At 47.9% G+C, this 21,895-nt stretch overlaps 1 protein-coding gene across 1 annotated transcript; it reads left to right on the forward strand.

Moving 5' to 3' along the window:
• Nucleotides 1-237: 237 nt before the first annotated feature.
• VIL1 (villin 1) lies at nt 238-21,475 on the forward strand (the record flags this gene model as incomplete). The annotated part of the gene is made up of 19 exons (XM_080933395.1): nt 238-312; nt 1,012-1,086; nt 3,608-3,804; nt 4,784-4,892; nt 5,007-5,117; nt 6,521-6,723; nt 6,823-6,901; nt 7,043-7,141; nt 7,903-8,056; nt 8,622-8,722; nt 8,814-8,951; nt 10,299-10,457; nt 11,306-11,485; nt 11,951-12,096; nt 12,212-12,356; nt 12,804-12,992; nt 14,955-15,023; nt 16,415-16,555; nt 21,362-21,475. 19 exons carry the CDS (start codon nt 238-240, stop codon nt 21,473-21,475), a joined length of 2,484 nt encoding a protein of 827 aa, XP_080789521.1.
• Between the last annotated feature and the right edge of the window lie 420 nt (nt 21,476-21,895).

The following is a 21,895-nucleotide window of genomic DNA, read 5'->3' on the forward strand; positions in this document are numbered from 1 at the left end:
GAGTCTTAAGCTGGGTACGCTAGCACACAGGATAGCCTGGGTTACAGAGCAAGACCTTGTTTCAAAAACTTGGATGGAAAGATGTGTTTTAAGTGCTGGGCTATGTAACAGGTACTGAGGGAGCCAGCTTCCCGTTCTCCTCTGGCTCTCAAACCTGTGGTCTTCACCCAAGACTCAGGGCACTCCTGGCTCTATGGCCATTGCTCTTACATGCCTTCTCCTCTAGGCTCATCCACCATGACTAAACTGACAGCCCAAGTCAAAGGCTCTCTCAACACCACCACTCCAGGGATACAGATATGGAGGATCGAGGTGAGTTCTGTCTGAAGGGGAATCCTGGGGTTCAGGAAGGTGGAGGCAACCTGGCATTTGCCTGGCTCCTCCAGCTCTGCCCTATACTCTATACTGGGCAGGGGGCTGCTGATGCTCCTGAAGCCAGCTCCGCCCATGCTCCGCCCCCACCCCGCCCACTCCCCCTCACCTTTCCTCCTTTTCCTCCTTAGCCTTCCTCTACATCCTCGTCCCAACTGGTCTTGTCTTTCTCTCCTGTCTCTTCCCTAGCTCCAGCCACCTTTTCTTCTTTCTACGTCCCTTTCCCTACTGTTCAATCCTGGATCCTAATTTTTTTTCCTTTTTCTTGTATTTTGTGATGCTGGGGATGGAACCCAGGGCCACAGCCAGTAAGGACTCTAAAGTACAACCAAACCTTGTTGGACCCTGCACCTTCAGCTCCCATCCTGACACATCTCCTGGTCAGCTTTCTCACCTGGTGGTCCTGGTAGCTCATGTGACCTCTTTCTGACCTGGATCAGCATTGCTCCTCCTTAGGAAACCCAATAGCGTCCTACTCCTGGGAGGCCACTGATCCCACAGTGTGGCCTAGAGATCAACACAGCCCATAGCAGACTTGAACGGCTAGACTCAAGCAGTCCTGTGGCTTCAGTCTTCTGAGTAGGTACAACTTCAGGTTTGCCGTCATGTCTGCTGTGACCTCTCTCTCTCTCTCCTCAGGCTATGCAGATGGTGCCTGTTCCTTCCAACACCTTTGGAAGCTTCTTTGATGGTGACTGCTATGTAGTCCTGGCTGTAAGTGGGTCAGGGCAGGACCGGGCTGGACAGAAAGCAAAGCCTGTTAGGTCTTAGGGAGGAAACTAGAGGCTGGGGGCTGTACTGAGAGGTGGTCTGGCTTCATCAATCAGTGTTTGCAAGTGTCCAGGGGTCCAGCTGTGGGGCTCCACAGGGCTTAGAAATGTTTGTAAAAGTCCTTTCTATAAATTCATTCAGCCTTGGGGGGGGCCTTCCGAGTTGGCCCACCTTGTACTATTATTATTTTATTATTATATTTTTGGTATGTGAATGTGTGTGGGCACACATGTGTGTTGTCATGGAAACAGTGTGGAGTTCAGAGGACAACTTGGAGGGGAAGATCTTATGTACCTCAGGGCCTGAACTCATCATCCGTTGCCATGGCAGAGTGGCAGGCACCTATCACTAAGCCATTTTGCTGGCCCTGCCCCCCACCCTTTAAAACCCACAATCATCTTCATATCCCTTCCCCATGTTTACCCACCTAAAGATATTTGTGCTTTTCTTATGTTGATTTGCTCCTGACTTTTAAAGTGTTTCAAATTACACTTACTCATTTTGGAAATCTGTGTGCTTGTGTCTATGTGCATGGGTGCACACATGCCGAGGTGCACATGGGTTCACACATGCCGAGGTGCACATGGGTTCACACATGCCGAGGTGCACGTGGGTTCACACATGCCGAGGTGCACGTGGGTTCACACATGCCGAGGTGCACGTGGGTTCACACATGCCGAGGTGCACGTGGGTTCACACATGCCGAGGTGCACGTGGGTTCACACATGCCGAGGTGCACGTGGGTTCACACATGCCGAGGTGCACGTGGGTTCACACATGCCGAGGTGCACGTGGGTTCACACATGCCGAGGTGCACATGGGTTCACACATGCCGAGGTGCACGTGGGTTCACACATGCCGAGGTGCACGTGGGTTCACACATGCCGAGGTGCACATGGGTTCACACATGCTGAGGTGCACGTGGGTTCACACATGCCAAGGTGCACATGTTACCACAGGATAATTTGCAGGAGTCAGCTCTCTTTTTGTCTATATGGGTCCTGTGTGGTTGTAAGTGCCTTTACTCACTGAGTCAGTCCTCTTGCCGACCCTGCTTCTAAATTTTGAAGATACGCCCTTAACAATTAACCACATCCTTACTGAAAGGGAAAAGTCTCAGACTGAAACAGCTGCAATGGGTTCACACAATAATCGTGGGTGTAGCAGGTATTCGTGTATTAACAGGATATCTGTAGATGCAATGCATCAAAAATCAATAACTGCAAATGGAAGAAAATTGCATCTTGGGTGCTGGAGAGATGGCTCCTCAGTTAAGAGTGTATAAGTTTGGTTCCCAGCACAGCATCCATGTGGGCTAGCTCACAACTGCCTGTAACTCCACTTCCAGGGGGATCTGAGATGTCAAACACACACACACACACACACACACACACACACACAATGCATATATATATATGTATAGTATATATATACTATATATGTATGAAATTAAACAATTGAATCTGTAGTGAATTCAATATACAGGTTTTTTTCATGTTACTATTCCATAAACAGTTCAGTATAGCACCTATTCTGACAGTACCTGCCTTTATTAGGTATGATGACTCATCTAGAGATGATGTAAAGTCTAAGAGAGATCTGGGATGTAGCTTAAACGGTAGAGTGCTGACCTTGTATCCAGGGCACCCTGAGTTTGATCCCTCGCCCTATGAGTGGGTGCGTTGGCATACAAACCTGTAATCCCCGCCCGGCTGAGGGAGAAAGAAATCCAGGGGGAAGCCATCCCAGAGCATTCCTGCCCAGTTTGAGTTACACAAGGCCCTGTATTGAAAATAAAACAAAGTAGCAGTAACAGCAAAGTTACTTCTGGAGCCAGGAAATCCTCAGCAAATACAAGTACCTGACAAATTAAGTTCAAAATCTGAAGTACAGTAGAAAGAGAGAGCCAACTTGGAAAAGTTGTCCTCTGACACACACACACACATACACACAAGGGCATGCCTATAACTGCACTTAAACACACATAACATATTTGTACACACACACACACACACACATATATATACATATATATATATATATATATATATATATATATATACATGATTTTTTAAGCATAAGGGAGGCTTTTTCAGACTTTACACAAACATCACATACCATTTTACAGAAGGTATCAAGTACAGGGGTCCTATTTCTCACGGACATCGAGGGATGATTGCAATACATTTGTTTGCCTGTATAGTCACCCAATAGCCCACATGCATCAGTCCACATGAGTTATTGTCAAGATGAGAACAAGGTCCCTAGAGGAGGTAGCCACCTTCTGGCATTATTCTCCATTGGTAGAGCTGGACCACAATTCGGGCCTCAACAGCAGGCCAGAGGCCTTCCTTGATGCAGGCTCACCCATGGCCCAGGGTCCAAGTGTATGGGAGATCATGCAGAATGGGATAGGGGACCGTGGGAAACCAGGTCTCACTACACAGATGCCTCCCACCCCCAGATCCACAAGACCGGCAGCACCCTCTCCTATGATATCCACTACTGGATTGGCCAGGACTCGTCCCAGGATGAGCAGGGGGCAGCTGCCATCTACACAACACAGATGGACGACTACCTAAAGGGTCGGGCTGTCCAGCACCGCGAGGTCCAAGGCAACGAGAGCGAGACCTTCCGGAGCTACTTCAAAAAAGGCCTTGTGTAGGGAGGGGTACAACTGGGGCCGGGAGGACACCAAGATTGGTCATCAGAGGTGGGAGCTGGGACATGGGGGCTGGGCTGAAGAGACAGGAACATTAAGGTCCACAGTGTGAGCGACTCTAGACAGTGGGAGGTGAGCCGGCCAGGAAGAAAGCCTGAAGCTGTGGGGGCTTTGGGGAGCTCACATGGCTTTTGTTGATTTTTCTCCACCTTTCTACTGCTCACCCTTATTTCTGCTGTTGCTCTGAGTCTACTCTGGCTGGACTTACCCCTCGGACCCTTCTAAAACCCGTGACAATGGCCTGTGAGTTCTGTACCTTAGCTCTTGTCTACAGGGACTGCTCAGGGCCTGAGGCCTGAGGCTGTTCCAGCAAGCCACAACCACCCAGGCTAACTGGCAGGTGGCTGCTCCCTCTTCTCCAGTCAGGCCTTTCACTAACACTACAATCACCTTCTACTTTGTCTAGAAAAGTCTGAAGCTGGCTTTCCTCATGGAAACACCTGCTCCTCCATTGCAGTTTGTTTACCTTGTAGGAGATGGAAGCTCTCCAGTCAGGCAGCCAATCAGCCGTAGTCCCCACCCTCTCCTTTTTTGTACACTCCTCTTCTGCCCTTAAGAGCATCTCTCCCTTCTTCAGCCTCAGTGTCCTGTCGCCAGGACCTGGCATTATGCCCATTTTCTTCTCTTCAAATCACCATGATTATTTTTGCAGACCGTTCTGCAGGGCAAGGAGCTAGGGCAGGGGACAGGAAACCTACAGTGTAGGGTCAGGTACAACAGTATGCTACAGGCCAGCCAAGCCCTTGTAGGACACCAACGGTGAGTGTAAGCTTAATGTTTGAACCCTAAGTACTTCCTTTGCACACTCAGGCAAACTGGCTGTCTCAGTTGGGACCCCAGAGGGCCTAAAGCAGCTCAGGACCTTGGCATACCTCTCCTACTCAATGCCTTTAAGTCAGCTTTCCTTTTTTTCCCAAGGATCCGGAAAGGGGGTGTGGCTTCTGGCATGAAGCACGTAGAGACGAACTCCTGTGATGTCCAGAGACTGTTGCATGTCAAGGGCAAGAGGAATGTGCTGGCTGGAGAGGTGGGCAGGCCCAGCTGGCTAAGAACTGAGTGGGGCAGAAGAAAGGGAGGGTGGTTGTTGATGAGGCTGATGTGTAGGCTCCTGATGGGCTCTGAACTTCCTTGTGCCCTCTAGGTGGAAATGTCCTGGAAGAGTTTCAACAGAGGGGATGTCTTCCTGCTGGACCTTGGGAAGCTTATCATTCAGTGGAATGGGCCAGAGAGTAACCGCATGGAGAGACTTCGGGTAACCCTGACAGGGCACCTCATTTCTGCAATTCATCATTTGCTCCAGCAACCTCAGTATCACCTGCCCCAGTCAGCCTCAACTCCCTACCCCAAAACCACCCCCACCCCACAGGCTTCTCTCTGGTACTTCTGGGGACAGGACAGTGTGTGAAAGTAGACCTAAGTCTTCATGTACATAAAGAGGCATACTGCTTGTGTGTATTTGTGACTAACCCTCATGTTGGAATATGTCTCCGTGGTATGGCAGGCTCCATTCTCAGCCCTGGGTATCCAGGAGTGGACGAGGTGGGCAGAGCTTTGCCCTTGCTCTACCCAGAAGCTGGTCATCTGGTCAAAAAGCCATAAGGGAAAGGAAGAATCAGAGGGATGATTACTGGAGAAGTTCAGTACTGGGAATACAGGGAGGCTTTGGGGATCAGATGGAGGTGGGGCAAAGGCCCTGGGGCAGGAAGGTGACTGGTATTGTCCATCAGCTCAGTAGGAAGATGCTGCACAGGTAGCAGGTCTCATAGGCAGGATGTGTGACCAGCAGGTTGTGAAAAGGAATCAGGTCTTCTTCTGGATACCCCTAGCTAATGAAGCTTTCTGAGTAGAAATGGTCTGGGGAGAGGACCAGGTGGAATCCTGGCTTCGCTATGTATGGGATTAGGATGAAAAGCCTTATGCTTGAGAACAGTAAGAACAGTTCTCAGTAAGAACAGTACAATAAGAACAGTAAGAACAGGAGGCCCAGTTCCTGAGATGGGGGAAGACCTCAAGGGGAAAACAGAAGGCACCTTTGACTATCTGAAGAGGGTCTGTCCTATGATGAGAGCTAAGAGCTAGGCTAGAGATGGTAGCACACAGGGCCTAGGGACTCCAGAGGGCCCATGAAGGGAGGAGTCATGGGCTAAAAAAAAAAAAAAAAAAAAAAAAGTGAACCACAGTATGGGCACATATGAAAGCTGGCACTCATGGGACTATGTGTGCAGATGCATGCTTGTGTGAGCTTTCATGAAACCGAACTATGTGTGCACATGAACATATTTGTGTATAGGTATGTTCATGTGAATTTGTGTGTGTGCTGTAAGCATGTGTACTTTGGGCAGACTAGATAGATTGCTATGATCTTTGAGGTTCAGCTCTTGTACAAAACCATGAAGGGAAACTGTAAGTTCCCAACAATGTCAAAACTATAGGTCCAGCAAGACCATACCAAACACCCCTATACCCCCAATGCCCCACCTATGAGTAGATCTACTTTTCCACTGCTTCAGAACATTGCCTCACACACCTGAAAACCCTGTCTTCACCCCTTACAGATCTGCAGGATGGGGTAGAGTTTGCCCAGCAGAGTTCAGGGTGGTGAACACTGCCACCCTGTCTGCCAACCATCACGGGTCATCTGTGGCTTCTCTGCAGGGCATGACCTTGGCCAAAGAGATCCGAGACCAGGAACGGGGTGGACGCACCTACGTAGGTGTGGTGGATGGGGAGCAGGAAGGGGACTCCCCACAGCTGATGGCAATTATGAATCATGTGCTGGGCCCACGCAAGGAACTCAAGGCTGCAATTTCTGATTCAGTGGTGGAGCCGGCCGCTAAGGCTGCCCTCAAGCTGTACCAGTGAGTTCTGGCCAAGGGCCTTCCTGGGTCCCGGGGATTTCCTGGGCTAAGGTGCTCTGCCAGTAGCACCTTCTATTCATGCCTTCCTTTGTTCTGCAGTGTGTCTGATTCAGAAGGAAAGATGGTGGTTAGAGAAGTTGCTACTCGACCACTCACACAGAACCTGCTCAGCCATGAGGTGAGAGGGTCTAAAGGAACCCAAGCAAGGGACACCTATAAAATGCTAAAGCAGATTTAGTGGGGGATAAACTAGCACAGCCTAGCATCACCCACGCCCCCAGCACCACCGGCTCATTTTTTTTTTCTCTATTGGCTCTAGGACTGTTACATTCTGGACCAGGGAGGCCTGAAGATCTTTGTGTGGAAGGGAAAACATGCCAATGCCCAGGAGAGGAGCGAAGCCATGAACCAGGCTTTAGTAAGAAAAGGGTCTAGCACAGTGGTTCTCCACCTTCCTAATGCTGTGACCCTTTCACACAGTTCTTCATGTTGTGGTGACACCCTCCCCACAACCATAACATTATTTTCGTTGTTAATATCTGATATGTGACCCTCAGGTTGAGAACAGCAGAGCTAGCCACAACTACAGCAGAAAGGGATTCAGACCAGGCCATAGCATCAGGCAGAGTCCAAGGAATATTCTGGGAGGTCAGGGATGGGGGCCAATGGACACTGTTGTTGGGGGCTGAGGACCATAATGTCACCAGCTTCGTGATTCTCAGCATGTGAGTAAGCTGACCACCAGCCAAATCTAGGCCTTCGGGATATTAGGTGTCGCAAGAGCTTTGTTTAGAGAAGGGAATGGCTAGTCTTCCTCCAAAAAGACAGTAGGCTTAATGCCAGGGCTCAGGTCTGTAGTCAGTGTTGGATTGGAATAGGTACTAGAACAGAATTGAGGTATAGTCTAAGTAGGAGTCGGATCTGTTGGGATCCAAGTTAGGTCTAGGGTCAAGATTCAGGGTTGAGGTTAGAGTTTGATATATTATTAGGTTTGACCTTGATTGAAGAGGGTTAGTATGGTTAAGTTTGGGGTCTGCTTTGGGATTGGAGCTGGGCGTGTTCAGGATTGATGCTCAGTGGGTCTGGATGGGGTCAGAGCCAGGCTTTGGTTTGTAGGCGGTGTGTGCAGATTTAGGGACAGTAGGGTAGTAGTCTTCAGTGACCCTCTTCTTTTCCCAGAACTTCATCAAAGCCAAGCAGTACCCACCTAGCACGCAGGTTGAGGTGCAAAACGATGGGGCCGAGTCCGCCATCTTCCAACAGCTCTTCCAGAAGTGGACCGTGCCCAATCGGACCTCAGGCCTTGGCAAAACCCACACAGTGGGCTCTGTGGGTGAGAACCCACACCTCCCTCCTTCCTTTCCTGACTCTCCTCTTTCATATACACATTTCACGCTGGCTCCCAGCTCCCTGATGGGTACTGAGAGCTCAGGGGGGAAAAAAAGCGGGAGTTATCACAAAAGGGAAGCTAAAAATGACTTGTTTTTCATGTGGAATGGGGTTGAGCCTCCCTAGGAACCAAAAACCTCAGCAGACTATATTTGCTGAGGGTAAGAGGTATGCCAGACGCTGGGGGAGGAGTTCAAATGAGAGAGTGTGGAGCCTCCATCACCCTGGGCTTCCTGCCAATCTGGGAGGCAAGGTTGTGCTTGAAGTCTGAATTCTACAGGAAATAGAGCTAAATAAAGCACTGCTCTTGACCCTCAGGTGCCCCGAGTGACCGGGAAGCCACTGGTTAGGTCTTAGGGGCAGGGAGCTGTGACAGCTCTACTCCTTTTTGTGTGTGACCTTGGAGAGACAGCTGAATCTCTCTGGCTTTAAGTCTCTTTATCATGTGGGTCTGTAGTGAGGATGTGGGGCACCTCAGTTAGTGACAGCTGGTGTCCTCCTCTCTCCAGCCAAGGTGGAACAGGTGAAGTTTGATGCTCTGTCTATGCATGTTCGGCCTCAAGTGGCTGCCCAGCAGAAGATGGTGGATGATGGGAGTGGGGAGGTTCAGGTGAGTGAGGGAAGGGGAGGGGGGACAGATTGGTGGGAAGGGGGTGGCGGAACCCAGCCTGGACCTCAGACAGGACTGATTCCCATCCCAGGTGTGGCGCATCGAGGACTTAGAGCTGGTGCCTGTGGAGTCCAAGTGGCTAGGCCATTTCTACGGTGGCGACTGCTACCTGCTGCTCTACACCTACCTCATAGGCGAAAAGGAACACTACTTGTTGTATATCTGGCAGGTGAGGCCCTGCCCACCCCACCTGCAGGACATCTGCTCAGCTCTCTGCCACTTCTGCCATCACCCATGGGTTGAATAGCCCTGGAGGTGGGAAACTCCCTCCAGCTTTTCCCATCTTGGGTTGGCTTTAGCTCTGATGTTCCCATTGGTTTCTCCCCATTCACAGCTCTTTCCTTTTGGTTGAGTCTCTTTTCTAATAATTCCTGTTACCTGTGAATGCAGGCAGTGAGTTATGTGGTTATGTGGTATTTTTCTGAGGATGGAGCAGAAAGAATAGAGTGTGTTTGAGGTGAGCCAGAATTGGGGATAGGGTCCAAATTGCAGTCTATTGGGGTTAGGTTTTAGGTGTGTTCAATATGGGCTTGAAGGGAATTATAGGCCTAGCCCGGCCAGATTTAGGAATAACTGGGATGTAACTCAGCTGTGGACTGCTTGCCTAACATACACAAAGCCCTAGGTTCAGTCCTTAGCCTTGCATCTAACCTGGTGTGGTAGGGAATGCCACCAGTACTCAGCAGGGAAGATCAGAAGTTCAAGGTTATCCTAGAATATAGAATATTCCTAGTATATGTCAGATCCAGTCTAAAAAAAGTGATAATAATTGACCGAGGCCTAGCATAGGGACACATGCTTTTAGTCCAAGCACTCGTGAGGCAGAGGCAGGTTGATCTCTGTGAATTCCATGCTAGAATGTTCTATGTAGCAAGGGCCAGGACATGTAGGGCTACACTCACTGACTCCATCTCAAAAGGAAAAACATTTTTAGAAATGGGTGGACAGAGAGATGGCTCAGTGGGTCAAAGCACTTGCTGTCAAGTCTGATGTGAGTTTCATCCCCAGAGCCCACACAGTGAGAACGGCTGCAGAAAGTCTTTGACCTCTAAACTTGCACCAGGGCATGTGCATGTAGTCTCTCTCTGTAGACCAAGCTGACTTCAAACTCACAGAAATATGCCTGCCTTTTGTCTCCTGAGGGCTGAGATTAAAGTTGTGTGCTACTATGCCTGACTCATGCCCATACATGTAAACACACACATAAACATTCTGAAACTAGGCTGGAGAGATGGCTCAGTGGTTAAGAGAACTGACTGCTCTTCCAGAGGTCCTGAGTTCAAATCCCAGCAACCACACAGTGGCTCACAATCATCTGTAAAGGCATCTGATGTCCTCTTCTAGTGTGTCTGAAGACAGCAACAGTATGCTCATGTACATTAAAATGAATAAATTCATATTGAAAACATTCTTAAACAAGAATAATAAAAGTTTAAAGTTGGGGTGTAGACTATTTTGGAGGCAGAGGGATAGGGTCAAACTCAGGACCCCATCCCCACTTCTTGCTCATTCCCAGGGCAGCCAGGCCAGCCAGGATGAAATTGCAGCTTCTGCTTATCAAGCGGTTATCCTGGACCAGAAGTACAACGATGAACCAGTGCAGATCCGGGTCACAATGGGCAAGGAGCCACCTCATCTCATGTCTATCTTCAAGGGGCACATGGTGGTTTATCAGGTGCAGCTGCTGAACTAAGAGATGGCATCTGGGAGATGGCGGAAAGGGTTGTCTGGTGGGCATGAGGCTGGGGCAAAGCCTGTCCCTCATAGGAGAGGTCACTTGTGTATGTACTTGGTAACAGAAACCCAGCATGTTTGCTTTAGGGTTATAGGGAAGGAACCTTCAATGTGTACAAATGTTATTCGCTCTCTGCTACATGAAAAAGGAGGGTTGTGAGGGGCTAGCTTTGCTATACCTTCCCAGTGAAATGAACTAGACATCTTGGGCAGCTGTTTAAAGATCTCTTTGTGGCAAACCTTCTAAGGACACAGTCTTTTGCAACTCAGGAAGTGAAGCGAGACATGACAGGATATCACTTGTTGGGAAGGGACGGTCATATGGCTCTGCCTAAGTGGTGACTTCCCAGCTTGGAGCACTGTGCAGCTAAATGCCAGAGATGGAAGTTGAGTTCAGTGGGAGCCAGAAACGTAGTAAGCAGAGAGCAGCAGAGAATTCATGGTGGGAAGAAATTCAGAGGACCTATAGACATTTGGGGAGGGGGGACTAGAGAGCTCTCTGGAGGTAAAATGGGGGGGGGCTTACAGTGCAGAAGTACAGCTTCCCTGAACGTTTAGAGAACGAAAGAGAAAGAGAACACAAAGAGTTTATGTTTTCATTTAAAATTTTAAATTTTATGGGCCTCTAAGGGCCAGCAGATTATCTGGGCCACTGAAAGCCTTTGAGTACCAAGATCCAAGATGTCTTTGGACTGGCTCTTCACCCCTTTCCCTCTCTGGGTGCTCTTCACATCTTTGTGTTCACTTCATGCTTGTCCCTGTCTTCCCGACGTCCCATTATACCTGCAGGGAGGCACCTCCCGAAAGAACAACTTGGAGCCTGAGCCCTCTACAAGGCTGTTTCAGGTCCGAGGAACCAGTGCTGATAACACCAAGGCTTTTGAGGTTACAGCCCGGGCCACCTCCCTCAACTCCAACGATGTCTTCATACTCAAGACTCCGTCCTGCTGCTACCTGTGGTGTGGAAAGGTGTGCGAGGGGCCACAGCCTCCCAATTCCAGTGGGTCCTAGGAACCTCTCAGTCACAGCACAGATTGTGGCAAAGATGGGAGACTTCTAGTTGATCAGGTCTCACAGGTTCATTGTGGGTAGCCTAAGAATCTCCCTTGCATATCTCTGATTCTCTCTGTGTCAGAATCAGCCTGCCCTGTTCCTTTCTTATGAAGTACCCATCAGCAGGTACTCCCCTGTCTCAACTTTCTTGAGTCCCTTGTCCCACTGAGGGGGTTGCATTCCCCCCCATCATCTCTGCTAGTCTTTAGATTGTTGAGGATAGAAGAAAGTAAGGACTGTCTCTCATGGGTGTGCCCAGAGCCCTGATCCAGAGGAACCCTCTCAGACTCAGGAGTTCCAGCTGAATGTAGTAGAAGGGCAAGGTGGTGGGTGACACCAAGGATGGTCTTCCTAGCACAATTGACTTCCCTCGTTTCCCAGGGCTGCAGTGGGGACGAGCGGGAGATGGCCAAGATGGTTGCTGATACCATCTCCCGGACAGAGAAACAAGTGGTGGTAGAGGGGCAGGAGCCAGCCAACTTCTGGATGGCTCTAGGGGGGAAGGCGCCCTATGCCAACACCAAGAGGTACCGTCCCAGCATCTCCTTCCCTGCCCCCTGTTCTGTGTGAGAGACCTTCTGAGTCTTTAGTGCTTGTGTTTCTCAAGTCTCTGCCCCATACCTCCTTCTGCCAATCCTACAGGCTGCAGGAGGAAAACCAAGTTATCACTCCTCGGCTCTTCGAGTGCTCCAACCAGACTGGGCGCTTTCTGGCCACAGAGATCCTTGACTTCAATCAGGACGACCTGGAGGAGGAGGATGTGTTTCTATTGGATGTCTGGGACCAGGTAGGACAGGAGGTCTGGGGACTACCTTTCCCCACCTTGGTTTCTACCATAAGAGATCCTAGTAGCTTTAATGTAGGGAAATGCCGAGGTCTTGGGGAGGGGCGTTCTGGGTGGGGCATTCTTCTTTAGGAAGGAGGGGGGAAGAAACAGAGGGTCATCCCCTGACTTATTTCCCACAGAAGCAGGAATGTTGCCAGGCATCTTGAGCTCTGTGGCAGGGGAGTACCACATATTCATAAGCTGTCTATTGAGCAGCATGTGATCAGTCTCATATCCCAGATGTAAAATCAAGGCCAAATCAGGCCTTGTTCAGGGTCATTAGCTGAGTAGTGTCGGGTCTTCCAAGCTGGGCATCAGGGATGAGTCAAGGCAGATCCTGAAGGCATGGAGAATGCCTGAGTTGATTAACATGCAGGAAGGACTGAGGGACTGTGGGGCTCTCCACAGGTCTTCTTCTGGATAGGGAAATACGCCAACGAGGAAGAGAAGAAGGCTGCAGCCACAACTGTTCAGGAATACCTCAAGACCCACCCTGGAAACCGAGACCCTGAGACCCCTATCATTGTGGTGAAGCAGGGAAATGAGCCCCCCACCTTCACAGGCTGGTTCCTGGCTTGGGATCCCTTCAAGTGGAGTGTGAGTAGCTAGTCCAGCCTGTCCTCAAGACTCAGCACAACCCCCACTCCCAGTAGCTTCATGGCATATCCCAAAGGGAGGCCCTAATCTAGATCCTACCATCCAGCCTCCCCCCCCCCCAACCCCCTTTGGGATTTTGTAAAACGGTTTTAGGTGCTTAAAATATGAAGTTAGGCTGCAGTGACATAGTCAGCTCTCTAGGGAGGGAGAGGGAAGGAATTAAAAACAAAGCAGTGAATAGATATGATAGTATAAGAATAGATAGTACAAGAATAGAATAGATGGTTTACAAGCTTCTGGGAGGTAGGGGCAGGAGCAGCAGAAGTTTAGGACTATCCTTGGCTACAAAGCAAGTTTGGAGATAGCCTGGGGTAGCTGAAACCCTGTTTTTCGTTTTTTTTTTTTTTTTTTTTTTTTTTTTTTTTTTTTTTTTTTGTTGATACAGGGTTTCTCTGTGTAGCCCTGGCTGTCCTGGAACTCATTTTGTAGATCAGGCAGGCCTCCAACTCACCTCTGCCTCCAGACTCTGTTTTAACAACAACCCACCAATAAAACAAAATACCCAAGGTTTGTAGGTGCAGTGGATGAGGCTTGCCTGTGTTCCTAGAACTTGAAAGCTGAGGTAGAAGGGTCTCAAGTTTGGCCAGCTTGAGCTATATAGCAAAAAAACCTAAACCAAACAAAGGCTGAGGGATAGCTTAGTGGCACAGGCGTGAGGGGGTAATTCTAGTACTCTGGTTTTGTGCTAAGCAAAGCTGTAGGGAATTGATCAGAACTAAAATGCAAGACTCAGTTTTTTACCATGTGCAGTTGTTCTCAGAAGCCACTGGTGGTTGCGACGGCACAGGAGTGTGAGGACAGTCCTTTCTTAGGAACTTCTTTAAGGCTACCTTGGAGTCCTTAGGGCAGAGAGCTTTGTTTCCTCAAATCTGCTGTTCCCTCTCCCTTTTCTTTTTTGTTCCCTCTCCCGTTTTCTTTACTTTTGACTCTTGTTGATAGGCTGTCATCTGCAGGATGAATTAAGCAAGTCTTCCCCCTCCCCTCACCCTGCCATGTGTGTGCTACGTGTGCCTGTCACATGTGCATGTGTGTATGCACACACATGGAGGTCCAAGGTTCCTATCACAGTGCCTTCTCTAATCATCCTTGATTTTTGACTACTGAGGCAGGATTTTCCTTCAAACCCAGAGCTCATACATAGGTTCATGTAGTCTAGCTAGTCAGCTGGCCCCTGGGGTGCCAGTCCTGTTTCCACTTTCTGACAGGCTAAGAGGCTACAGTCATACACAGGAAAGCTACTATGTACCTGCTTAGCTTTATGTGAAACGGGGGATCTGAACCCCAGACCTCATGCTTGGGAAGCAAGCACCCTTTATCCACTCAGCCTCACAGTCGTTCTGATCCTCCAACTTAGCAGTGCTGGTGCCCCTCTTCCCCCTCCCTTCCTGCCCAAATTCCTTCTTTACCTCGTTCATCCCTTCAGGAAGCAAAATTCACTCAGGGAGCTCTGATGTGTCACTCTGGGTGTTAAGTTCTGGGGCTGTGTATAGAGGAGGCTCCTAAAACTCCCTCTCCCTTCCCTGTCCTCTGCTAGGGCTCCCCTTAAGTGTACCAGCTCCCCCAAGTTTCCCAGAGTCCATCTGGGGAGACAGTATGCCAGTAGTGCCTGTGGCTATTTGGGTCAGGGAAGCACATATTTGTCTCTGTCGCCCTATCCAACTGAGCAAGGACAGATTCATCAGCTTGCCCTGCCTTTTTCTGATGTGACCCGCTCTGGCCTTATTTCCCACCCCCATCTGATCTCCAAAATAGGACTTCCTTGCTCACCTGCTTACTTTGAGCACCTCCCTACCTATCACACCAACAGTCCCAGATCAACCTTTTTCTACTCTTGAAAGCAAACAGCTATTCATCTCTCTTCTGCCGAGAAGGGGTCTGATCTGTTACATACTTTATTTGCAGAACACCAAATCCTATGATGACCTTAAGACAGAGCTGGGAAACACTGGGGACTGGAGCCAGATTGCTGATGTGAGTATGGCAGGATCTGAACGGCCTGAAGGTGGTCCTATCCGTGGGAGCTGACATGTCAGAAGGCATTCTTGTCATACTTCACCCCAACCTCCTCCCTTTTCTTGTGGAAGTCCTTGCTGTGTAATATCATATAATCCCCTCCCATAGTGAAACGGATTCCCCATTTTTAGTACCCATGAGACAGCATATTAAATTGCAGATAGTTTTTTCTCGGCATAGTGATGTGTGACTATAAGCGCAGAACTGAGGAGGCAGAGGCAGGAGGACTAGGTTGAAATACCTAGACTCAAACAGATCGAAACCAGAAGCAAAGTCAGCAGATGTCAAGGCTCCATTTTTGAGCTGGCTCTTAGGAGCATTCGTGGCTTTGCTTCTTCATTGTGTGTGTTTCACTCATGTGTGGAGGACAGAGGCAGACATGGGTGTCTTCCCTGACTGCTCTTCACCTTAATCACTGAGGCAAGGTATTTTGCAAATCAGAGCCTTCTGATTCAGCTGGTCAAGTAGCTAGCTGGCTTGCCTCTGGGATCCGTCTTTACTTCTGGAGTGTGATATTACAGAAGGACCGTCACTCGGCATGGCTTGTGTGTATGTGACAGGGATCTAAACTTCAGTCATTACTCACTGTCTCCTCAGCTCCAGGTTCTGTATGCTTTAAATGTAAAGCCTACCTGGTCTGATGATGTTCTGGGGAAACAGTGACGTCACTAGGCCCCATCATAAGGGACACTTCTTCAGGCAGAATGATTGTCCCTCCATCAGTCTCTCCCTTACTCATTAGAGATGTGTTTGGCATGTAGGCTTGGGATATGAGGCTGTGAATTCAAAACTGGCCTTTAAGGTCACAGGCCCACGGAAGGAACAAGACAGGGCTAACTCTTCAGAAACGCAGTCAGAACCCAAGAGCGACTTCTTAAGCATGTGAGGGTAATTCTCCAATCACAGGCTGAAAACACTTACGGTGCTTAGCCCTTTCTGGTGGACAGTGCAGTGTTTGAAAAGAAAAGCTAGTTTGAGGCCGAGTGATGAATTTATAGATGACAGTTTTACAACAGCTATGAGAGAAAGGGCCACAAATGTCCTAGATAAATTAGATTGTCACATTCCAGGGGGAAGCCATAGAGAAGTTAGTCATTGGTAAAGTAGTCATCTTTTCCCAACTAACTTAGGTTAGATGCAGGTCACTAGGCTTTTGGGTCCAGCCTAGGAAAATGTGTTTGTTTTACTGAGTGGGTGTGTGCATGCATGCCACCTGCCCCCCATCTCTGTGTGTGCAAGAGGGAAGGGTAGAACCAGGAGGGGTCTCCTGAAGATGGTACCCTAGAACAAGGAGCACAGGATGTAGCCACACGGCTGCTGAAGTAACCTGTGGTTGCCTTTTTCCCTAGGAGGTTATGAGCCCCAAAGTGGACGTTTTCACTGCCAATACCAGCTTCAGTTCTGGGCCTCTGCCCATCTTTCCCCTGGAGCAGCTGGTAAACAAGCCTGTGGAGGATCTCCCTGAGGGCGTGGATCCCAGCAGGAAGGAGGTGAGTCCAGTACACCCAGCAGGACAAGGACTGGTCCATTTTATTGGAAAACCTAATTGACCTCAGACTGTCTGAGGTTCTCAGAGGATTGGGTGCTGGGGATTCCTTGGTGAACAAACACCTTGATGGGAGTCTTATATTCCTGGAAGCGGGGCATAGAAGTCCAATGACACTGCTCATTGTTTGTGTGGGAGTATGTGTCAGGAGGATCATTATGTGTCAGAGATGGTTTTCTGAAAGTTTACAGGAATCCCAGTTATGGGATCAAAAGTTTTTCTTGGAGAAGCAGCAGTTAAGTGTGAAGGCAAGAGGCTCAGGGAGTGAGCATAGGAGGTAGGGACAGACACTGGTGAGAAGGGCTAAGCTGGGCGTGCCTTCGGGGACCTATTGTGGCTGAAACAGTGGAGGCTAGATATTCATCTCTTAAGGCTTAAACTGAAATTTTTATTTGTTAGAAATAGGGTCTCCCTTTGTAACACTGGCTGAAGTGGAACTTGCTATGTAGACTAAGCTGGCCTTGAACTTGTAATAATCCTCCTGTTCTTTTGCCTATAACATGCATTACTAAATCTATTTTTAATTTAATTTTATGTGCATTGGTGTTTTGCCTGTATTTAGGTCTGTCTAAGGGTGTCAGATCCCCTGGAACTGGAGTTTCAGACAGTTGTGAGTAGCCATATGGCTGCTGGGAATTGAACCCAGGTCCTCTGGAAGGGCAGCCAGTGCTCTTAACCATTGATCTATCTTTCCAGTCCCTTGTTTTTGTTTTCTTTGAGACAGGGTCTTTATACCTTCTAACTAATTATGTAGACCAGGCTGGCTTTTAAAGCAAGAGAGATTTCTTGCCTCTGCCTCTTGAGCGCTGGGATTAAAGGTGTGTGCACCACCATGAATGGTTTGGTTATTTAATTTTTAAAAACTTTAATGTATGAGTATCTGCCAGAAGAGGGCACAAGATCTCATTATACATGATTGTGAGTCACCATGTGGCTGTTGAGACTTGAACTCTGGGTCTCTGGAAGAGCAATCTTAACCACTGAGCCATCTCTCCGGCCTTTGGTGGGTTTTTTTCTTTTCTTTTACTGGTTCTTTTTTTGAGGCAGTGTCTCTTCTAATCCCCTTTTCTTCATTCCCCAAGTACTGAGATGAATGGCTTTGCCATCACGTCAGGACTTGTACTTCCACTTTTAAAAACTCCTTTGGCTGCACAGTGAAAAATAAGATTAACAAATGGTAACGAGCAGCCAGGAGACCCATTAGGAAACTTATTGCTAGGATGGAGAAAAACAGGAACCTAAAGTAGTGGTGGTTAAAGTAGAAGGCTCTGCAAGCTTAGGGGGAGCGTTGGTGGCATACACACATTACTGGATTAGAACTATGAAGGAGGGAAATTTGTGACATTCCCAAAATAGAAACCCTGGACCAAACTAAGCTCAGTGTTTTTCTGTCACTTAAAGCAATAGTTCTCAACCTTCCTAACACTATGACCCTTTAACACAGTTCCTCATGTTGTGGTGACCAACCATAAAATTATTTCATTGCCCCTTCCTTGCTGTACACTTGATGTTACGAATCGTAATATAAATATCTGATATGCGACCCCCATGAAAGGACCAGCTAGTCTGGTGTACACAGCCCTGAACAGTAAGAGACCCTGTTTCCAACAAGGTGGACGGTTAAGGCTGACACTTGAGGCTGTCCTCTGTCACACATACCTGTGTAGGTATGTACTTGTGCCCACACACATCGTCTACGTAAAACTATAATTTGAGCTGGGCATGATGGCTTATCCCTGTAATTCAAGTACTTAGGAGGCAGAGGCAAGAGGATCATCCCAAATTTGATGGCACGCCCTTCCTGCCTTTTGCCTCAAAGACCACCATCATACACTGTTCCCTGGCTTCTCCCTGCCGGTCTAGAAAGCAAGGAGGCACCTATGTTCCTACTGTAGCTCTACAATGCTCAGTAGACATAGAGATTTGTTTCATGCCCTGGTGTATAGAAAAGTTTTCAAACTATGGGGCATGATGGTGACACTTAGGAAGCTGAGGCAGGATCATTTCTAGTTTGAACCTAGCCTGAGCTACTTAGTGAATTCCAGATCAGCTTGGGTTATAGACAGACTCAAATCTTTTCTACCAGTAATCCCATTCTACAGTCAGAAAACCATTAACTAGGGCTGGTAAGAAGGCTCAGTCTCCAAGTGCTTGCTGTGAACTCTGACCCCCACCTCTGTTACCCATATCAAATGCCATCCATGGGCTGCAGAGATGACTTCAAGGACCAGGAGACCCAGGCTTGGTTCCCAGAATTCATGGTGGCTGCCAACTACCCTTAATTCCAGTTCTGGGGGATTTGATGCCTTATAACTTCTGCAGGTACCGAATATGCCCATACATACATGGAGGCAAAACATACACAAATACATCTAAGAAAAAGAATAAAAAAGGAGGGTGATGTTGGTGCATATCTTTAATCCCAGTACTCAGGAAACAGAAGAAGCAGGTGAATTGCTTAGTTTGAGGCCAGCTTGGTCTACAGAATAAGTTCCAGGACTCCAAGGCTGAGAAACTCTGTCTTAAATAACAAATGGATGAAAAACAGAGGCAGGCATGGTGACTCATGCTTCTAACCCTAGTCCTGGTAAAATGGACACAGGAGGATCCCTGGAGTTTGCTGGCTGGTCAGCCTAACCTAATCAGTGAGTTTCAGGCCATTAAGAGACTGATTGGGATCTAATGCCCTCTTCTGATGTGTCTGAAGACAGCAACAGTGTACCCACATACATAAAATAAATGTTTAAAAAATGTAAAATCAGTTGTCAGTAGCTGATTTTTTTTAAAAATATTATTTAAAAAAAATTTAAATATCAGAGCCTCATTATATAGCCTAGGCCAGCCTCAGAGACCCACCTGCTTCTGTCTCGTAAGTGCTGAGATAAATTTTTTTTTTGTTGTCTTTAAGATTTTTAATTTTTGGGGGGCTGGAGAGATGGCTCAGTGGTTAAGGACACTGACTGCTCTTCCAGAGGTTCTGAGTTCAATTCCCAGCATCCACTTGATGGTTCACAACTATCTGTAATGTGATCTGATGCCCTTTTCTGGTGTCTCTGGAGACAGCTACAGTGTACTCATATACATTAGCTAATTTTAAAGAACAAAACAAAAAGAAATCGTATTTTATAGATTTATCTTATGTGTATGAGCATTTTGTCTATATGTCTGTACCACATCAATGCTCTCTACAGAGGTCAGAAAAAGGCACAAAATTCCCTGTAATAAGTTACAGATGATTGTGAGCCATCATGTAGGTGCTGGGAACTGAACTTGCTCTGCAAGAGCAGCAAGTGTTCTTAACCTGAGCCATCTACCTTGCCCTTGATTTTACTTTTTAAATCGTGAATATTATATGCATTTTGCGAGAAAGCCGAGTTCAGTGCCAAATGGGGAGAGTAAGATTTCAGACATTTTGGCTCCCTCAAACTTGTCTTGATGGCGGCAGCAACAGGGTAATGGTAGTGCTGATGAGTCAACCTCTGGGAGGCAGATATGGTCACGGGTGAGGCTGGTAATCATCTGGCAGGCCTGCAGAGCTGAAGAGCAGGGCAATGAAAGATACAGGTTCACTGGGATGGGCAGTCTCTGCCTTCCAGCTGGGGTCAGAGTCCAGCAGTCTTAACACAGTTGAGAAGTCAGCCTTACTGGGCCCAGGGGATGGCAGTGTGGGTGAGGACAGGTATAGGTATCATGGATCCATGTGCAGAACCTAGTCTGTCATAGCAGTCACGACTGTGACACAGGGTTCTAGTAAGAGATTTGGTTCCCAGTAAGCTTGAAACCCATCTAACAGTGTTTGTTAAGAAGCTGCTCAATGCAGCCACTGTAGGAGCAGAGAAATGTCCCCTGAGGCCATTTCACTTCAGTCGGTGCTCTTAACCATTGAGCCATTTCTCCAGCCCACAGTTCCATTTCAGAACGGCCTAAGACTTAAACTAGGCTTTGCTGAAGCACTTAACTCTCCTGCCTATATCTTTCTAGTTTTGAGCTACAAAAGTGTGCTATCACACCATTTCCCCAGCCTTTTAAATCTTATTCCTTTTTATTATTTATTTTTATGTATTTTTGCTTGAATGTATGTGTACTATGTGCATGTAGTACTCCTGGAAGCCAGAAAACCCAAAAACCAAAACCAAACCAACCAACCAAAATCAACCAAAAGAAACATCCCTGAGCCAAGTATGGTGGTTTACACCTTTAATCTCAAGTACTCAGAAGGCAGAAGCAAATTCATCTCTAAGAGTTCAAGGTCAGCCTGGTATACAAAATGAACTCTGGGCTAGCCAGGCTATACAATGACATCCTATCTGAAAGAAGTAGCTCCCATTTTGGGCTAAGACTATGGCCTGGGTTTGAACTGTGAAGCATGAATACTGTGCTGGCAGAACATGCCTGTGATCTTAGCAACTGGGAGGTAGGAACAGGAGGTCCAGGAGTTCAAGGCCCACCCAAGTAGAGTTCAAGTCTCAGCCTGGGTCTGGGTCTACCTAAACTCCATAGAGTAGGAGTCTGAGAAGAACAGATGTTCCTTAAGCCAGTATCTGAGATTTGACTTCAAGCCTAACATGGCAGAAGGCTGACTGACCACACGGACATTTATTCATGTCACACTTCCTCCTCCTCCCTTCCCTGGCTCCTGACGTTGTTAGCTTTTGTCCCTCATTTGTTTGATCATATGCCACATCTGTATGATTCATCTTGAGCAAACCCAGGGGAAAACTGTGACTGTTGCCCTCTGGTTCTCTCGTAGGAGCACCTGTCCACTGAAGATTTCACTAAGGCCTTGGGAATGACTCCAGCTGCCTTCTCTGCCCTGCCTCGATGGAAACAACAAAACATCAAGAAAGAAAAAGGACTGTTTTGAGAATCGAAGCTCTGCCTGTCTAGCAGCCTTCCTTCGAGAGCTTTGTTCCACCATTATTGGTTTTAGTCCTGTGCCAATTAAAAATGTCAAATTGTATCTGTGAGCCACAGTGTGACAGTTCCTTCTGTTTATAATAGTAATCTGCCCATTCCTTCAGAAATATGCTGTAGTCCTGTGGAGTATTGTTCTAGAGTTTTCTTTTCCTTACATGAGCAGCCAACCACTCTAGGAGACATTAGTGTCTGGGCTTTACTCTGGCACCTTCACTTACAGAAGGGGGGCTGGGCAATTTGACATTCCCACAGGAAGGTCTTTCTTCCCTGCTGAGGGACCCCTTCTTTGAAAGCTGAAGCCTACAAGTATTGAATCAGGTATTCTCCTCCTCCACACTCAAAAGGGTGGGCTTACAAGCTGTAACCC

Source organism: Micromys minutus (genome assembly GCF_963924665.1).
Source record: "Micromys minutus genome assembly, chromosome: 19".
NCBI classification, from domain to species: domain Eukaryota; kingdom Metazoa; phylum Chordata; class Mammalia; order Rodentia; family Muridae; genus Micromys; species Micromys minutus.